At 38.5% G+C, this 21,578-nt stretch overlaps 1 protein-coding gene across 1 annotated transcript in view; it reads right to left on the reverse strand.

Moving 5' to 3' along the window:
* LOC124552285 (CUGBP Elav-like family member 4) overlaps positions 1-21,578 on the reverse strand; it is a 205,229-nt gene that overhangs the window by 79,002 nt on the left and 104,649 nt on the right. The window contains exons 7-8 of the mRNA XM_047126562.1: positions 17,086-17,103; positions 15,203-15,295 (exon numbers count right to left, since the gene is read on the reverse strand). Coding sequence (XP_046982518.1) covers positions 15,203-15,295; positions 17,086-17,103 — 111 coding nt within the window. The remainder of the gene's footprint in view (positions 1-15,202; positions 15,296-17,085; positions 17,104-21,578) is intronic.

Genomic DNA, 21,578 nt, shown 5'->3' on the forward strand with positions numbered 1-21,578 from the left:
TGGCACAGGAATGCACATTACTTCTTCAGGACAATGCTCGACGTCATAGTGCGCAACTAAGCTGGAAATTATTGCAGAAGTATGTTGATGGCTGTCAACTTATCCTCTTTACAGGCCTGACATTGTTCTTTCACATTTTTATCTGTCCAATGAAGCTTCACGTGGCATCATGTTCTGTGGCAGTGAAGAGGTGAAGAAAAAAGCACAAAATTGTCTTCAAGATCAATATAAAGAAGTTTTCATTGAGGATATAAGAAGACTTGAATGGAGACAGAACACAAGCATAGAAGTTGATGGGAATTATGTGAAAAACAGATAAAAATTATATTGATGTAATAAACAATTGTTACTGTACAACTATTTGTGTGTTTGGTTGTTGAATGATCATCATAATACAAAACTCCACTGAAAGATGGATAGAAGCTGCTCAGCAGCAGTATTATTCACTTCTCTTCATTCACAAAATTTATTTCCCATTAACAATTATTTTCTTGATGATTGTACATTAAAATGTAATTGATTTCAGAGTTACTAAACTCAATATCAGGGCCTTTTGTAGATGCAGTGATATTATTCACACCACAAGTAGTTGCTCGCAAGCACAATCGTACGTACCGTCCTGTATATTAGATGTGCTGATAGTACAGTGATATCATGTACACCACAATACAGATAATGTTCATCATTCAGTTAATAAATATGATCCATCAATTAAGTGATCACCTTCATTTGTTTTTAGGACCACTTGTGTTCTTCATGTACATAAAAAAAAAAATCTGTCAGATAAGATGTGCAGCAGTCTGAGACAGTTTTCTGATAATGCTGTTTTGTGTGGGAAAGTGTCACCACTAATGACTGCAGGCGTATTCAGGATGATGTGACAGGATTTTAATTTAGAGTGCTGAGGGGCAGCTTACTTTAAATGTGGATAAATGCCATGCTAATACAGTTGGATATGAGAAACATTAATGTAATGTTTGAATACAGAAGTAATGGTATTATGCAAGACTTAGGCATATCAGTTAAACATATAAGCTTTAACATTGCAAAATATAATGAACTGGAATGATGCAGAAGATCAGTTGAATGTCTGGCTACAGTGTATTGAAATATGTTCTGGGTGGGTCTTCCACAAATAAAAGAGGCTGTGCACAGAGCATTTGTGTGACCCATTCTCAAATAATTTACTGCATCAGCTTTTGGGGTCTCCAGGAGGTTGAATTAAGAGAAGGCAAAAATGCAATTCAGATGTTGAGGCTAGATTTGTTACTGGTTAGTTTGATCAGTATGAAAATGTTAAGAAAATGCTTCCTTGGAGGGAAAAGATCTTTTTGTGAAACACTATGAGGAAGTTTAGATGACCAGCATTTGCAGTAGACTGCACAAAGATTAATCATAAGGAAGTTAAGAACAAAATAATGAAGATTAGGGCTTATACAGAAGCATATAAGCTGTTTGGGAGTGGAACAGTGGAACTCTCCTCTGTGCACTGTACAGTGACTTGTGGGGGGTTTATGTAATTGTAGATGAACATATGAGAAGTGGAAATGTTAAAACGTTCAAAGTGCCATTTGTTTTACAAAAATTATTTTTAGTGCTGTTGTGTTCTAGGTACTCTGTTGCATGTCCCTATACTTGTTTCACCTGCCAAATTGTGGAGAAAATGTTTCAAACATTCGTCACTAGATGGCATGTGGCTTTTGTGTTGAGCAGTGCTTTCCTCTGGAATTCCGAGAGCCATGATTCCAGGTCTCCTCCGTTTAGCTGATGCTCACTTTTGTGATAAATGGTGTACATGCAAACTTCTGTTTGCATATAAAACCTCTTCATAATGGAAATAGATAATTTTAGTTTCAAAAATAGTTAAAAATGCCAAAAAAGTGAACAGACAAAACAATATGTATCTGGAAAATGTTATGAAAGTCCTTTTGTTCCTCAACAACTCAGGTAGTTCTACAGTAATTTTTACAACAAATGGTTTCAAGAATGGAGTTATGTAAGAAGCAGAAGTCAATACTGAAAGATTTTTTCTTGAATTTAAGTTTGTTATTCCCTTGTAAAGCCAACAGCCTTGCTGCAGTGGTAACACCAGTTCCAGTCAGATCACCAAAGTTAAGCACTGTCGGGCTGGGCTAGCACCTAGGTGTGTGACCATCCGGTACACGGAGCACTGTTGGCAAGCAGGGTGCACTCTGCCCTTGTCAGGCAAACTGAGGAGCTACTCGATTGAGAAGTAGTGGCTCCGGACTCGTAAACTGATATATGGCTGGGAGAGCGGTGTGCTGACCACATGTCCCTCCATATCTGCATCCAGTGGCACCTGTGGAATGAGGATGATGCGGCAGCTAGTCGGTACCATTGGGCCTTCCAAGGTGTGCTTGGACGGAGTTTAGTTTTAGTTTAGTTTAGTTATTCCTTTGTAAAAATTGGACAGACATCAGAAATGGTTTTTGCCATCTAAAATTCTACTAGCTGAAACATTAATGCTGTAATTCTGTACTTGTGTTATCACAAATAAAACCTAGTGCCCTGTATTAATGGCATTTGAAACAAAAACTTTCTTATTGACACTTAGAACCCTGGTATTGCACCTAGAGGGTTCTTAAGAAATTGTTCAACTTCTAATTTGTCCCATTATTTTTTGCAGTGATGAGTTGAGCAGCATAATTCCTTAGTATCGGAATGCCATCACAATTTTTTGAATATAAATAAATTATGTACAAAAAGAGAGATGTTGTTTATTAAGTCTCCTAACAAATGTGAGATTTGGCACTTTGAATCTTTGACATTTCCACACTTCATATGTTCAAGAAGAGAACATATCTTAATGGGTAGTAAATTTTCTTAATGAAGATGACTTTCTGTAAGTTTTTCTCTGTACTTTCCCAAAACAATTCCAGATTGGTGCTGGAATTGTATTTTTTAGCTATCATGAGCCACAGAAAAGTCAGGAGAAAACAAGTATGTAAATGCTTTTGGCCACTAAGGCCTTCATCAACAATAGATGTAGACACACACACACACACACACACACACACACACACACACACACACATGCACACAAACCAAACGCATCTCACAACTGCAGCTCAGCATCTCTGTTATATGGTGAGTAGAAACTTTCTATCTCATAGGTATTGTTGATTTTAGCTGTGTACCACTTTGAGCACATTTTTTTTCTTTTTTTTCTTTTCTTTTCTTTTTCTTTTTAAACCCAAGATTGGCACATTTTGCTCAGTGCATGTGGATACCAATGAAAAATTGTCATTATGGACTTGTAAATCAATAATGACTTACAACACAAGTAGACAAGGGAAGGTGATGGGATAAAATGATACAAGTGTGCTACACTTTGCTTCCCACTGTCGACTGTATTCTACACAGTACTGAATGAAAATTTTCTGTATCTCTTCAACTGTAATTTTTTCCTCTATTTCCTGTGTGCATAGTTGTGCCTCATCTATTTGTAGAAAAACTAACTCATCCTTGAATTACAGGTTTTGTTTACCGCATAAATTTTCTCCAGTTTTCTTTCCATACATTCTACTTTAATTTGCTCCTCTTAAGCCATCATTTCAGGCCCACAATGAAACTTGGGAATATGGCCAGATTTATTTTCACAAGAAACATGCCATTGTCAATCAGAATATTTTATTTTTCAGTTTAAGTTCAATGTGCTTTAGAGCTACAACTACCTTTTCACATTTTTTGATGCTACAGCCACTTCAGTTTATCACCTAGCAGGAAATGAATGACACATTCCCTAGATTTCTGAGAAAAGTATATGAGATGAGATTAACAAACAAATTGAGTCTTATTAGTTGTTACCTACATTTATCACAAAATGTTTATCTTCACCACTGGTGAAAAACTCCCACATTTGCATCTTCACTTCAAATGATTTCATATGTTTATGGCAATAGTGCTACATGACTCAGATTACATACTTTAATTTGCAATTGATGGGTGTATGAAAGTAGCAAATAAAATAATATTTTTGTTTATATTAACATATGATATAAAATAAATTTACTCAGAGTAATAGCAGTTAAATTTAAAAAAAATTCACAATTGCAGTCATAAGTGCTTTAAATCATTCACAATGTATGGAAGGTGTTCACCAACACTGAAGTTGAATGGCTGCAATAAAATTTAGGTAACTACTTAAGCAGAAAAATAAAGCTTTGTGACTGGAAATGGCATTTTACTAGTAAAAATATACCTAACCTTGAATGAGCCGTCATGGATAGGTCATGATAAAATGTATGTTAATAAAAGACCATATGATTTGCGCTCACAAGTTAGAGATAATCAACTTGTGTGCTTCCTTGAGCTTTTCTAGTTTTTTACTGCCTTCACAACATAACTGCAATTGCATCAGCCATCCTGCGAAGCCTCATTCTACATTGTCTCTCGATATCACAACATACTCACTTTTTTCCACAGAATTTTATGTTACCAAGAAGAGCAGGGTTTTTCTGTGAAATTTAGCACACACTGTTCTTGCCACTTCTGTTCACCAATTTTGTCACAATACTGTCTGGGGGCGAATGAGGGCATACAGTCCTCTCCTAGATTTCTGCCTCGGCAAGTAACTTTTTGTGTTCTGATAGCCTTGAAATATGTTATCAGGTAAGTAAATATCAATCTTGCATCCTCATTCCTTTCTGAGAAAGTTTAGAACTTTACTTTTCATGCTGCACTACAAGATTCCAGTCAGTGAGCAATGATTACAAGTTAAGCTTTAAAGGTTGGTTTCTGCAAAGGAAAAGAAAAGTTGTCATGTTAACCACAAATTTTATGCAATTTACTTATCTTGCTTTCTCACTAATTTTCTGTTCAGGAAAGTAGGATGCTGAAAGGAAGGGTATATGCTGTTAGCAATGGGCCTCATTCATTCATAATTACCCATCACACTTCATAAGCACTCACCAGTCAAATGCTGCAGACATGCACTTGAAATTTTATGTCAGGTGGAGGCAAGAGCAAACCATTGCCAATAGTCCAATTTCTTAGAATGTTTACACCTGAATCTGTACTCCACTAGCTATATGATAGTTAATATTTGCACCTTGTCTTTAGTTTTCATCGATGACACTGAGAGTCTTATTAATTAGAGATAGTGAATGGAACAGCAAAATCTGTGACAAGCATAAGAAGTAATATTCTAAGAACCATACAGTTTGCTGGACACTGATGAGGATTTTCATTGATGAGACCGAGAGTCTTATTAATTAGAGATAGTGAATGGAACAGCAAAAACTGTGACAAGCATAAGAAATAATATTCTAAGAACCATACAGTTTGCTGGATACTGATGAGGATTTTCATTGAATTCCATGCAGTAATGTCTTCAGAAATGGAGAACAATTAGGATTTAATATCCCATCAATGGCGAGAGAGGTGGAGCGCAAGCTTAGTTGGAGAAAGGATGGGATAAGAAACTGATTGTGTCCTTTTTTAAATGGAACACACCAGATCTTGTGATAAGCAATAAGGGGAAACCATAGAAAATCTATATCTGGATGGGCAGTTTGAACTGTCCTTCCAGCTGAGAGTTTAGTGTCCTAGTGCAGCAAAGTAGTAGTTTATTTATCTTAGTTTTATCTTTGTTCTGTCTGAATTATGAGAAATCTGTTGATGCAATTATGCTCTAACATGACTAGTGCAAACTGAATGTCTCTTGTTGGATGGCAGTTTCCAAGTCTAATATTGCCACAAGAGATACATGAACATTACACATAGAATGCTGGCACTGCATTGACTCGAATCATCAGTGGTTGGAGAAGTGTTTTATGCTGCTGAGATATGTGATCTTGTTCCCGGAAACAGGAAAATTTTTATGTGTGGTGGACAGCCAAAGAATTTGTACATCAGACCTTATTTCTAAGTAAATACCATTACTTTATATAGTAAATGAAGGACACTTGATGACAATGTTGAGGAAAGCAAAGAGGAAGTGGATGAATAAGAGATTTTATGAAATGGGTATTGTGTTACTCCAAGAACAATTTGACAATTTGCTTTAAGACATAAGGTTAAATAGATATCCTGGAGTATACTACATTCTTTTTTAATTATTAAAATTCTTAAAAGAATCAACCATGATGAAACAGTCTGCTAGATATGCAGGTTAAATCAGACAGATGAAAAATTGCCTGACTTCAGGAAGACTTCAATCATCCCTATATCAAAGACGGCAGGTGTGGGTATTACTGAAGTGTCAGTTAAGTTAACCATAGCTGTAAAATAAGGACATGAATTATCTGTAGGAGGATGGATTGATGGTTAGATGCCAGCTTTGGGAGGGAGAGGGGATATACCAGTTTGGTTTCCGGTGAAACGTAGGCATGTGCGAAGCAATACAGACTTCGTGACTTATCATAGAAGATGGATTGAAGGAATGCAAACCAAAATTTTAACATTTTTAGATTTATACAAAAAAAGCTTTGAACAGTCTTGAGTGGAATGCACAGTTCGTAGTTCTGAAGGTAGCAGAAATAAAATGCATAGAGTGAAATGTTATTTACAACTTGTACAGAAACTGACAGCAATTATAAAAATTGAAGGGGACAAAATGGAACCAGTTACCGACATGGGAGGGATACATGGTTGTAACCTGTCTACAGTGTTTTTCAATCTAGACATCGAGCAAGCAAAGGAAACTCCATGGGTAAGTTAGAAAAGGAATTAAAGTGCAGGGAGAAATAAAAACTTTGGGGTTTGCTGATAACATAGTAATTCTGTCAGAGATGTTTAAGGACTTAGGAGATCAATTAAACAGAATCAGTAGCATCTTGAACACAAATAAAACAAGTGTAACAGAATGTAGTCAGATTTAGTCAGGTGATGCTGGGAGAATTATATTAGGAAATGAGACATAAAAGTATTCAACGACTTTTGCTTTTGGAGGAACAAAACAGTTGGTGACAACAAACATAAAGCAGGAAAAGTTTTCAAAAGAAATATGTTGACACTGAATATAAATTTATGTCTTAAGATATCTTTTTCTGAAAGTATTTGTCATGAGTATAGCCTCGTGTGAAAGTGAAATGTTGACGATAAACAGTAGAAACAAGAAGAGAATCGAAGCTTGTGAAAAGTGGAGCTATGAAAGAATGCTGAAGATTGGTTGGGTAGATCGGATAATTAATGAGGAGGACCTGATTTGAACTGGGGAGAAAAGAACTTTTTTTTGGCCAACTTGACTAAAAGAAAGGGCAGGTTCATAGGAGCTATATTGTGGCACTGAGGAATAGTTAATTTGATAATGGTGGCAGTCAGGAAGATACCAGTGCTTGACTATGGTAAGAAGGTTCAAGTGCATTCTTGCTGCTATCTTTATATTTCTTTTAAATCCTATTGGAAGAATTGTTGTACCTCTTACTTACAGAATGAGGCAACAACTGTTGTTCAGACTTGGAAACCACTAGATACACTGCTGTCACGAGATAACTTGGCCAGATGCATATCCTGCTCTCAGACCCTGGAATATGTTTTCGAGGCAGGATCTGAGAGACTCCTTATTGCAATAATAACTGTATCCTTTTGCAGATTTGATGTTAAACTGTCAAATTTTAGTCATTTTTCATTACTAAGAAAACAGGGGTGTATTGGTCACTTCAGTAATGAAATCACTCACAGATAGTTTCAAAATACTTGTAATAGAATATACCAGCTTCTCTTTTGCAAAGATCAGACTAGAGTTATGAATAACACTTGACACGAAGACTGAAAACTTACTTCCACCTATTTAATATGAAGAGTATTATGGCTTCAGTGAACCCTAATGCAGGAAACTAGTTTTAGAAATAGTCAGAGTTATATGAAAAAATAATGACAGTCAAAGCGTAATGGCCAAAAAATCATGATTAGGGAAGTACATTCTGTAGAACAAACATTTTAATGAAAATATGTCTTACTTTTCCCCCAATATTCTGAAAATGCACCAGAAACATTTTTGAAAGAGTTAATTTTTTGGCACGTTCCTGTTATTTCTTTGTGTAAATTTTTTTAAAGTGTTATTTAAACCTACTGCTTGCACTAAAATGTTTAAATTGTGTGTTCATCTGCATGCTACAGTAAAAAATCAAATAAATATAATGCATAAAATACAGTTAACAGGAACCAACCTTTAAAGATAATATTTGTCTCAATTTCAGCATCTATATCTGTTCAATAATTAATTAGCTTGGGACAAAATATTAATTACTGAACTTCTTTTATTACTATCTCAGTTCACTTTTGCCGATAACCTCAGCTTTTGAAACTGCACGTACACAGAGCAGTAGTACGAAGCAAACAAAATTTTGTTTATTTTGTTTACAATTTCTCACTAGTGTAGCAATCAGTGCTGCACAGACGTGGAACTAAATTAAAAAAGCTTTTTCTTCCTTCTACGATTTGGGCATTTGTGCAATATTTAAGCTTTGGTGAATGTTTAAAACTTAATTTTCATAACAGAAGCACATTAATAAATATGATCACACCTGGAAAAGTTGCATCATTTATATGTTCCTGAGAAGCAAGAATTGGATGCCCTGGAGGCAAGCAAGGCAGGGGGAATTGCACTCTGCACGTTGGCAGCCCTGCTTGCAGCAGCACCGGGTCCGTTCGGTTACGTAAGACATCTGCAGTAGAATAAATTCATATGTGCAACTGAATACATCTCTGGTAGTGAGGATTTGTCTATTTTCTATCAGAAACGGTACAGCAAGCAGTGTATCTGTTGTTGGTTACACAGTTTACTCCATGAAGCTAAGAACTGTGTAGCTAAGATAACAGTCTCGTACGGCTCAAGACTTTCATGCTTAAATGAAACAAAATATTAGAAATGTAAATTTTTTCTGGCATGGCTAATATACTCTGCTTTATGCTTAAATTATACAAAGTCAATAAAGCAGCAGTAAGTCCTTATTCTTTAACTTCCACAGCATCAACTGTTGGTGCAGCTCCTTCTTCACAGATTATTTTGCCTGCAATAAGACACAGGGCTGTGAATGCGACACATATATAAACTCAGGGCAATGATTTGTTTGTTGTCACAGCTCTGCATTATGCCACTAAATAACATGTAGTGATTAAGGTTTGTAGAGACTTCTCAAGATGTTTTATCACTAGGTAAAATTGTTCACATTGACAATGAGTTTTGGCTACCTGAACAGAACCATTTATAGGTAACAAATTTATAGAAAAGCATCAGTCTTCCATCCTAACATGTTTTTGTTTTCAAATATACAGTATTCAAGAACAGTACATTGGGGGAAGCACATGCTGGAACTAGTTAACAGTACACAAAAACTTTAGTAAAGATGTTTGATTGTTTCAGTATATTATTTATATTTTGGAAATGATTACCTTGACATTTCAGTGAAGAGTGTGTGTGTGTGTGTGTGTGTGTGTGTGTGTGTGTGTGTGTGTCGGGAAAAGACAACTGCATTTGTGTTCTTTAAATTGGCCTGCTTAACTATTAGCTTAAAAATCAAACAAATCAGCTTTTGTTGTAGAGTATGCTGTGTTGAAGCAAAATTGGCTCCAGTTAAATCACAGAAATTTCTGTAAAGAGCCAGAGTAAATGTATACCAGGGTGAAAGGCTGGACATTAGATATTGTGTCTTTGTAACTTTTATGTCAGAAGGAGAATGCAAGGTTGATTCTCAAAATATTCAAGGTCATTGTCATTATAGGAGCCGAACAGAAAACCTTTTGTCTCTGATATCACTTAATGGACTGCAGTTTGATACTGACCCATGATATCTAACAAAATGAGAGCTTTATAGTGAACTCAAATATTTGGGTATCTATCTTGTGAATGAAGGTTAACACATTTTCTAACTGAGGTGAGGATACAGGAATGTTTGCAGATTTCTGTTGTCTGTGAAATTAATTTAACACATAGAGAAGAGCAACACGACAGCAGTTCTGTTTCTCATGCACTAGTTGAAGCCATCAACAAAAGAACAAACAACAATATTACAACAAGATAGAACTACTGATTCCCATCTGTCACATGTGTAAGATTGTATCTTACTGCAGTAATTGGCAGAAAATAGCTGTAGATCTGTTAATATTATGTTTGTATATGTTGAAATAATTATGGGCTTTGAAATAAAAGTAAACTGACAAACTTACTCATGTGATAGGTAGCTAAATCATATTTCTAGAGTACACAGCAAAAGATGAAGCAAAACATACATTCATAAGGTTGCAAACACAACATTCTCACAGCTGTGAAACAGTTTTCACCACCAGTATGAACTGTATATCTATAAAACACACATATTAAACATTTAAACACTGGCTATTGCTAAGAGGAAGGCAACTATATACCGCAAGCCAACAACTGCATCACACAGCAAGGGAAGGCAAGACAGCTAACACAGAAAACTGTCATTCTTAAGAAATTCTCATACTATTAGCATATTGTATAACATGATATTTTGCTTTTTATTACAGTTTGTTATGATGCTGTACATTGGTGTTTTAATTGTTTCTTTCTTATTAGTATATTTTCAAAATATATACAGTCAACAATGAATAAATTTATTTCATTTGTGTGCTACAAAGACATTCAGTGATACACTACTTTCTCTCAAACTAGGATGTTCTGATCCTGTATGATTCTGCCAATAAATTTTAATTTGTTATGAATTTCTTTAAAAAATAGAGAGAGAAATAGAGAGAGAAATAGATCTGTATGTCAGATCAATATGCCTCTGGAAAGCAGTGAGACTAAATATTAATTCATATCAACATATTAGATATGGCTGCATTTTTTGTAATTTATGGTGTGAAGTAAAATTATTTTCTTGGCTTTAACAGTCCTCAATTTTAATTAAAAAGATTACCATTATCAAACATTTTGTATTATCTTGCAAAGGATAGTGATGATTTTGTTTTTGTTGTAGAAACAACTCATACTATATTGGACAAGAAACTTCTAAATGAATAAATGTAAAGGACTTTTGTGAGTAGTCGAGCATTTCAGCAGTCTCTAACGATAAAGGTACTTTGTCTTTTGTTTGTCCATTATAGATGAATAACCAGCTATTGTGGTAATTCATGTTTGGAAATTAAGGTACTAGTTTATGGAAATATTGTAGCTTTTGTGTACAAGTGTAACTTCCTCATATCCTTGAAATTGCTCAACAGTTTTTGATGTTCAACTATGCCAAGAAAACAGTGAACTAAAAGTGTGTTAGTAAATTATGCCGGCCGAAGTGGCCGTGCGGTTAAAGGCGCTGCAGTCTGGAACCGCAGGACCGCTACGGTCGCAGGTTTGAATCCTGCCTCGGGCATGGATTTTTGTGGTGTCCTTAGGTTAGTTAGGTTTAACTAGTTCTAAGTTCTAGGGGACTAATGACCTCAGCAGTTGAGTCCCATAGTGCTCAGAGCCATTAGCCATTAGTAAATTATGTGTGCTTTGTTGCTGATGTTGGACAACATTCCCACAGCGCTTAAAAACTTTTTACAGCAATATTGTATTTTTATTTCACAACTTTAGTGTCAATGCACTACTTATCTTTAATTGGAAAACAGGGGCTTGAGTGGCTACATGACCACCATTCATGGATGCCTTGAAAAATAGAAATAGTATGGCTTGCTTTTTCCATTTGTGTAAGCAAATAAGGGAATATCTTTATTTTTACCAAAATAGTAGAATCCTGAATACTTCCTGCCTCTGAAGAGCTTTCCCTATGAAGGGAAGGCTTGGAAATTTCCAAGCCTGCAACTAATGAACACTGCAGTATTTTAAAATAAATGTTCCAGATGATATTTAGTCCGAATATTTAAATAAGTGCTGTCATTAAAGTTTAAAAAAAAATATTATTTCTGTGTACCTCATAGTAAGAGTCTGGTGGATTACAAAGCAGTAACAGTTTTCTCATTTTTGGTTTAAAAGTTAATTCATATGATGAATACCAAAGCAACAATAGGAAACAGATGTAACCATTAATTACTGTTCAGCTGGATCTCTGTGTCTAGGAATGAGTATAATGAGGTCACATAGAGAGTAAGTGATGTGCTTCAAAAGGTATTATATGCCAAGGTATAAAGAAATCTTTTTAGCTCCATGTACAGTGAATGAGGAAAGCTGCATACATATGTAACTTTGAGAAAGGACAGTTTAAAATAAACCAGTATATGGGAAGGTTAGCATAGATGCAACAGTGTGATTAATGGCTTGCTTTCAGATGTTCAGCCGAGTTGTCGATTCCAACTGATGCATAATATTTTGTTAAGTGACCCATCCATCTTCTTCAGGTGTGGTGAGCTGTGTTGTGTTACATGTTCCTGCTGCCTGGAGTATAACCAGATTGTGAACTCTTTTTGATGTTGCACCTCTGTTTATCACCATGTTCTATTTCCAGTGCCTGTTACGTTCTTTGGTGCAACACCAACAATATTTCACAATCTGATTAGAGTTCAGTCAGCAAATACACATAAAAACACAACTTACAGCATATGAAGAAGACATCTCAGCTTAACACTTAAAAAACACACCATCAATGTGAAACCGAGAAAACTTGAGAAATCACATCAGTGGTCATGTAACTACAGAAATGGACAAATGGATGACAATGACAAGTCAGTGAATGTCCGCATCTCATCTGTGAACTTTGATGTCAGAGACTTATCTGCTCTGAAAATGCAGAATAGGTGGCAAGCTGTGGTGCAAATGAATATGGAATACAATGTAGTACATCTCACATTATTGTGAATGAATGAGTATTGCAAACTAGACACACTAGCTTATGACTTATGGATGTGTACATGTTGAGATAAGGACATTAATTCTGATAGCAATGGCACAGGAAAATTAATGTTGAACCATTGAAAAATGTAAACAACTTCTTATAGTTTAGATGAAGCATGAATTTTGTTACTTTGTATTGACAGTTGTGTAAACGTACATAGTCTTCCATGAGAGTACATATGTAAATGCAGTAACACAGAAGTACAGCAACAGGCAGTTGTGTATAATACTAAGGGGGAGGTTCACTGCACTGCACCCATTCAACCTACTGTTTAGGCTGAAGGTACGGAAACTCTATGGGCCGCATTAGTATTATTGATGACCACTTGTATTTCTAGGTGACTGATGAGTCTTTCACTAAGCATGGCAATTTTCATGTTCCATGACCAGAATTGTACAGTGCCTCACAAAATAAAATTATTAATTCAAGTTGAAATAAAAACAGTACTGTACACAGGTGGAAAGTAATTCAGTGCCTACTTAGAGACAACCTATACGATCAATTTAGTAGAGATGGAACAAAGGATGAGGAACCAGTGGCAGGGTAAGGCCTCAAAGTAGTCTCTTATGCCTGCTTTACCTGTTCAAGTGGTAGAAGGAGATACGCATGTTTAGGTCATAGTCAGCCATACAGTTTTAACTTATGATGTTATCCAGTCCTATTGTTTTAATAAAATTCTTTCTGTAATCAAACTGCTGCAGATGGTACAGACATCACTAGTTTTCACTCAAATACTAAATGGGCCTTCATTTTTTGTTATTACATTCCCTATTGTTAGGTAGGACAGACTGTGTGAGATATGGCTCATTATGCAGGTACATTTTTTAAAATTTTGTTGTACCCCATAAAATTATTATGATCTGGGAGTGGGTTAAAGGTGTTCCAAACTGGAAGTATTTTAGAGGGAATTAGTTGGATGACATCATAATGCTCATATATAGCTGCATTGCCAACTGTGATATTTGATGACCAGAATATTGTCAAATAAAAGACGATGTCCTTTTTATTAAATGTGATCTGTTATTGCTGATTTGTGGGATGATGTAGATGCAAAAACTTCTTGTGATCATTCAGAGATTTTTGGGTGTTTTATGCAGACCTCAAGACTGACTTAGTAATGTCTCTCTTCATGAACTGACTGAAAGAGGTCATGCAATGGTTAACACTCTGGACTCATATTTTAGAGGATGGCGTTTCAACTCCCTGTGGCCATCTAGATTCTGAGTTTCTGTTATTTCTGTACTTCATCTAAGGCATATTTCAGAATGGCTGCTCTGAAAGAAACACCATTAATTTCCTTCCCCATCTTTCCACAATATGAACTTCTGTTCATTTCCAATGAACGCATTGTCAATGGGATGTTAAACCAAATGTCCTCTCTTCTTCAAAAATTGGCTCAATTTCCTCACTGTGAAGTGAAGTTATTGTGGAGCTGGATGATGCCTTGTATGCCATTGGTCAAGGCATTCGTTACATCTCAAGTGGAAACACTGCTACATCATGCTGATGACATTAACCGCATAACCCAATGGACTGAGTGAGCTGTTTGAGACCTTAGCACATTCTAGACTAATGTGCAGTACTAGGATTGAGATGTAGGGTTCCTAATTGGGAATTTCCTGTTCTGGCATTTGCCTTTCAACTAAGGAAGGCCTTGTGGAAATCTTGGTTAGTATGGGGGAAGTAGAACTATGTTCTGGCATTTGCCTTTCAACTAAGGAAAGCCTTGTGGAAACCTTGGTTGGTATTGGGGAAGTAGAACAATTTTTTAATTTACTCAAAGGAATCTAGCAATTGGGCTTTTTTAAAGTTTCTGCCAAGATGCATTTCGGAATTCCACACAGCTTTTGTTGTTTTAATACAGTAATGTATTTATTGCCAGTATGCCATCTGCAGTGGCTCTGTGGGCAAGTGCCAGACAGCAAATCTTTAGGTACTAGGTTTGATCCCCATCTGTTTAGGATATTCGTGTCACTTACCAGTTCTTTCACTTCTTGCTCATGCTGCATCATGACATAGCTAGTAGCCACATTTCCTTAGCTGCATTGTATGATGATGTGTGCACTTTCTTGTGCTTGGCGAATGCTCGCCTTCGTGAAGGTTAGTCACAGAACTGCTGGTCACCTGAAGTGTAGCTGCATAGAGTGGGAGAGGTAGGAAACGAGTCCTGCACTTGCAGCTTTGCCACACTTATGCATTGCTCTAGTCAGTAGTGTCCACTTGAGAGTGACTGGGCAGTACCTATTGTGTTCGAACCGCCTGATATGCCAAATTAAGATTTTACTAAATCGATGCTGTGAGGCTGTACATTTGTATGAGGGTTAGTGTTGCTTTCAGTAAACTGTCACGGTATTTGAAGTATGAGCAGAATAGCTGTGTCAGCAGGGCATGCGCTACAGCAGGAGTAGTGGCAGGTTGGTGTTGGTAGAGGTTGAGGTACTCACCGACACCGGGGTAGGGCTGCATACCCGGGTATCCGGCTGCGGCCGCTGCCGCATGCTGCAGGGCTGCCGCCTCACCGTTCACCAGGCCCTGTGCTGCAAGCCACACAACACATGCTGCATGCAACACATACCACACCACACCACACCGCTCGTGCAGGTCACATCCGTAACATCTATAAACCCTACCAGACACTGGCACTGACTGTAAAGTGGGCTCAGAAATAATTGGCTCACAACACAAAAACTCGAAACTTCCCAGTGAATTAAAATCATGTGCCAGAGTGGGACTTGAACCTGGGACCCTTATCCTTTTGCAGGCAAGGTACTGGCAGAAGTAAAGCCATGAGGACAGGTCAAGACTCGTGCTTGTGCTTGGGTAGAGCATGTGCCCGTGAAAAGTAAAGGTCCTGGGTCTGAGTTCCAGTCCAGCACACAGATTTAATCTGGGAGGAAGTTTCATATCAGTACACACTCCACTGTAGTGTGAAAATTTATTCTGAAAACAATCACCCAGCTGTGGCTAACCCACATCTCTGTAATATCCTTTCTTCCAGAAGTTGCTAGTGCTGCAAGTTTCACAAGAGAACTTCTGTGAAGTTTGGAAGGTAGGAGATGAGGTACTGGTGGAAGTAGAGCTGTGAGGACTGATCACAAGTGATGCCCAGTGAGCTCAGTTGGTGGAGCACTTGTCTGCAAAAGGAAAAGGACCTGGGCTCAAGTACTGGTCTGGGGCACAGTTTTGACCTGCCAAGAAGTTTCATATCAGTGCACACTCCACTGCAGAGGGAAAATTCATTCAGGAGAATATGATGTCATTGTCTTTTTGCAACTATGTCAATGCTCTGCAAACCACTGTGAATGTATGCCAGATGGTACTTCCCAATGTAACCCTTATTAGAGTTTCTTCCCAGTCCATTCATGTATGAAGTGCAGGAAGAACAATTGCTTAAATGGCTCTGTGAGTTCTGTAATTAGTCTAATCTTGTCTTTGCGATCCCTATGGGGGCACTACATAGGAGATAGTGTATATTCCGAGAGTCCTTATTTAAAGCCAGTTCTTGAAACTTTGTAAGTAGGCTTTGTTGGGATTACTTCAAGTGCCCACCAGTTCAGTTTCTTCAGCATCTCTTTGTAGTGCTCTTCCATGGGTCAAACACTTGTGACCATTTGTGCTGCTCTTTTTTTTAATTGTAGACATTCAGTATCTGCTGGTAGTCCTACTCTGTATGGTCCCAAACACTTGTGTAATATTTTAGGCTGTATCGAACAAGTAGTTTGTAAGCAATCTCCTTTGTATCAAAGAACCTAAATCGTCACCTGCTTTACCTGTGACTGAGCCTAGGTGACTGATATTCCTACACATTGTTACACATGAGTTGACCAATTCCAGTTCTGATTCATTCATGTTGTAGCCATGCAAAACTGTACTTTTTTGTTTGTGCAGCTTTACACTTCTGAATGTTTAAAGGGAGTTGTCACTCTTTGTACCACTTTGAAACCTTATCAAGATCTGAGTGAATACCAGTGCAGTTTCTTTCAGGAGTACTTGATTATAGATGACTGCATCATCTGCAAAACGTCCTAGGTTACTGTTAATATTGTCTGCAAGATCATCCATATACAACATGAATAATAAGGGTCCCAACACACTTTTCTGGGCACACCTGAAGATACTTCTACATTGGTCGAAGACTTTTCATCCCACATTCTTGTCGTCTTTCTTGGCCGGTTGAACTAATATAAATCTCTCGGGTTTTGAGCTGAGTGACTTTGTCAACATGGCGACATTTCGAAGAGTGTCATTTCCATCATTTTGTGGCGAAGTGGTATAGTGTGATAGTACTGAATCCCACTGAAACATACTGCCTCTCTCAGCTGGAAACCTGGGAGCTTTATATTGACTTATAAAATGTTTAGGTTCGAATGTGACTGGATTTACGAGTTGCATACTTTGAGAATTCTTGTAGCTACCTCTTTACTACATAGCACAGTACTGCAGTGTTTGCACATCTTAGGTCTGGGGAAGTTCTTCGTAATCAGCCATATGTGATCATACGCATTTCCAACAAATTTTTGTTTTTGGAGAAGCAAATCTCATTAAACGATGTTGAGAGGACTGCAGGAACCTCTATTCCAATCGCACAATAAAAAGAATAAAGATGTAGGGCGAACGAAGCCACAAGTACATCTCAAAACTTCAGGAAAGACGCTGAATGAGGAGAAAAATATTTTATATGTACAGTGCTTGGATAAAAATGTGGAAACACCAAAACCATAACATGTTACCTACCATGCTTAATATGACGCAGAAAATCTTTTGGCATGACTATGGTAGCCATGGGGGATGCAACATCTCGCCTTTGTGCTCACAAAGCTGTGTGTGCAGGGTCCCTGTCGTTTTGGAACACAGTGTTACCATTCGGAATGAAACATTATACAACGGAGTGGACCTGATCAGCCAAAATAGTCATATAATCCTTGACAGCAAAGTGACCTTGCAGACTACCCATGGGGCCCATGGAATACCACGATATGGCTGCCAAAATCATCGCTGAACTCCCGAACCCTGTCCATTTTTCACTAGGACGTAAACTCGGCCAGAAGTTGGAAACAGTTTGCAAGAAGACTCATCTGACCTAATGACTTTACTCCATTGCTCCATAGTCTAGGTTTTATGGCTTCGGCACCATGTTTCCCTGGTGTGGGCATCTGCATATGTGATGACTGATTTTGGAATTAGATCTTGCCCTGCAATCCATTCTTATGGAGCTCCCTCCAACATAATGCATTGACTACTACACAGGACACTGTTCTCATCGTGACTGACAGTTTCAACACATTGAGGACATAGCAGAGATGCCATTTGTGGCCAAATCCCAACAGCACCCCATGTAGGCTCGGCTAGATCTGCATTTAGTTTTAAGACTGTATTTCTCGTGGTTTTTCTATGTTTTTGTTCAACCCTTCTACGTGTTTATGCATAGACTTCAGATCTTGACTGTACCTCATTTACTGCGCAGTGGCTGTTCACGACGGAGTCCCAAACCACTGCTGTTGTCCTTTTTCTTGCCGCACCATCTGCGCAGTTATTTTGTAAACGCGCTTCATTGATCGTTGGGGCTCAGTTCGCAGTGAGTTTCATCACTGAAGGCAGTTCTACTCCAGTCAATGAGATTCCAGACCAGAGACATGTACAGAGACGCCCCGGGCAGGAGTGGGATACCAAGTTGACTGTCACCTCCCGTATGGCCTGACAACCAGAAGTGATGATCTGGGTGCCATTTCTTTTCATAGCAGGACCCATTTAGTTGTCATCCGCGATGCACGTACAGCATAGTGGTACAGCGACAATATTCTATGCCCAATTTTGTTCCCTTCGTGGCAAGCCATCCTTGACGTTCATGTCAACAAGATAGTGGCTGCCCACACACGACGAGAGTTTCTTTTCCTTGTCTCTGTGCTTGCCAAATCCTACCTTGGCCGCTGGAGCTTACCCCAGTGGAAACGTTTGGAGCATTATGGACGATCTAACGCTCCAATTCCACAGAATTTGCCGCGATATCCCTCGGGAGGATATCCAAGAATTCTGTCGATCAATGCCAAGACGAATAACTGTTTGCATAAGTGTCAGTGGTGGACCACTATGTTGTTGACTCGCTCAATTTGTGAAGCTCTTTCTCTCCAATAAATCATGTAAATTTTCTGAAATTGTAGTAATTAGTTTGTTTGTACATGTACAACACATCTACCGATTTCTGTTCCATTCCCATAATTCCTTCGTGGTGTGTCGTTTTTTGTCTTAGAGTGTATTATGCAGTAAGACGTTAAGAAGAAAATGTTCTACGCCTAACGTACAAACAGGTATGCAGTAAAATAAAATAATTGAAGCTCTCCAGTTCTTCACAGACGACATATATGTTCCCAGGTTGTTATATTTTAATGAACTTTCATTAGATTTTCATGCGTATGTTTATCTCAATATCAGCCATTCGCTGGACCAGCGTCTTGTTTTCTGTTTCTTCTTTATGCAAAAAGATAAAAAGCCAATGGAAGAAACGCTTTGTCTGTAGCCATTTCCACTGGTGTCAAAATAATCAACGACACGGTATGCACAAGGCAACTGTGGTATCGAGAGCGGAAGATTTTCGCCGACCACAGTGCCCTCTAGCCGGCGCTGTGCAGCTCTACGAGCGCTACTCCAGATTCAGCCCATTTTGATGACGAGTAGACGACCAAGCATCATTGTTTCTATTTCGTAGTAGGCGAGCCACTACAGATTTTGCCTGTGTTAGCTGTGATACATCCGGCTACGCACCTACGTGCTCCTCAGTGCAAAGTTATGTATTCGCGTTATTATTTTGTTATGATATAGTAAAACCACTTTTACTTTAATTGCAGTACCGAGAGTTGGCCTACCCTCTAAATTACAGTAGCAGTCCCACGCGTCGCCTTCCAGGCGGGATACAAAAGCAACAGCTGCTTCAGTAGTGAGATTACATTTGACAAACTTTGTTGGTTCGTCTGCGCTCTTATTTGACAAATCTGTGGGTAGGAAACGGCGAATTTGAGAAACACGTTGATCGTTTACAGAGGCCCTTATTGACAGGAGTTGTTCTCCTGTAACTTGAACGCTCGTTGTATGACGTTTGCAGCTGGAAATTTCCGCTGTCCGACTAGTATTCAATAACGCGACCTTCCAATATCTCGATATGTATAGGGGGTAGTCAAATGAAAACCTAACACCTGCAACAACGGGACTGTGGAATGGTCCCATTCAAAAGCAGTCACCATATTAATCGCTTCCCGCGCACAGGGTACCGGGTTCTATTCCCGGTGGGGTCAGGGATTTTCTCTGCCTTGTGATGACTGGGTGTTGTGTGTTCATCATCATTTCATCATCATTGACTCGCAAGTCGTCGAAGTGGCGTCAACTAAAAAGGACTTGCAATACGGCGGCCGATTTCATTTCCCACTGGGAGATGAGACGAATTCCTGTTTCGTAGAACACGATCCCTGCTGACGGATCCGCATCTGCACCCACTCATGCACTCCATCGTCTGTTGGAAACCAATGTCCATGCATGTCTTGCTTCAGGTGGTCAAATATGTGAAAATCACATGGTGAAAGGTCCGGGCTGTACAGAGGATGTTGCAGTGTTTCTCAACCAAATAGCTGCTTAGCCTTCGTGCGCTTGGCAGTGTAGGGGCGGGTGTTATCGTGCAACTGGATGATTTCTTCCGACAGCGTTCCTGGGAGTTTTGATTTCACGGTGCATTGCAGTTACTGCAAACACAGCACTGTGCATTGATTGTGGTTCCACAGTCAAGGGAATCGATAAGCAGAGTGCCCATGCAGTCGAAGACGAAGATCGTCATGACATTACTGGAACTTGTGTGAACGACTTTGGATTTCTTTGGCGGGGGAGATTTGGGATATTTCCACTGTTGGCTTAGCCGATTGCCTTAGGGTTGTCAGAAACCCATCAGACAGAATCATCCTGCGTCATGATAATGCCCAGCTCCACAATGCCAACCGGACACAGGCTATATTTCAGCGATGTCATTGGAAACAGTGCAGCTTCTTTGGCGAGCCGAAGAAAAACATGCATGGACGTCGGTTTCAGTCAGACGATGAAGTGCAAGAGTGGATGCGGTTGTGGATTTATCAGCAGGCGACAGCATTCTATGAAACAGGAATTGACCGTACCATCGGCCAGTGGGATAAATGTTTTAACACATTTGGTGATTACTTTTGAATGGAACCATTCCACGGTCCCCTTGTGTTGAATGTTCGGTTTACATTTGACTGTTCCTCATAGATACACGCTATACGACTAAACCACCAGAACCGAGTCGTCACCGTAATGGTTGACAATATACACACTGCATTTCGTGCTTCTGCGTCACACTTATAACATCGAGATAAACTGTACCAGTAGGCATATGATACTGTTGTATACATTAAAGTAAAACTGCAGCAAAATGAAGGAAGTCCTAAATAGAATTGACATTTGATTTAGTGACTGGCAGTTGATTCTCAGCACAAATAAATGTGACATATTGTGCATAAATAAGTTCGATTACTAGAGCTAAATTACTCGAAAAAAATGAAACATCTGAAAATATCCATCTGGAGCTATCCAATGACGAGCATATTCAAGAATGGGTCGAACGAGTGTTTTGCAAGCTATCTGTTTTGTGCGTGTATTACATTTCCTTGGGATTCTTCCAATGAATTTCAGCTTGATACCTGTTTTACTTAAGATCGGTTCAGCTACTTTGCCTAAGACTAATAAAAGCAGATGCCAAGCTCAATTAATTGGAAGAATCCCAAGGAAATGTAATTCACCCGCAATAGAGATAGCTTATAAAACACT

This window comes from Schistocerca americana, chromosome 10, assembly GCF_021461395.2.
Source record: "Schistocerca americana isolate TAMUIC-IGC-003095 chromosome 10, iqSchAmer2.1, whole genome shotgun sequence".
NCBI lineage: Eukaryota > Metazoa > Arthropoda > Insecta > Orthoptera > Acrididae > Schistocerca > Schistocerca americana.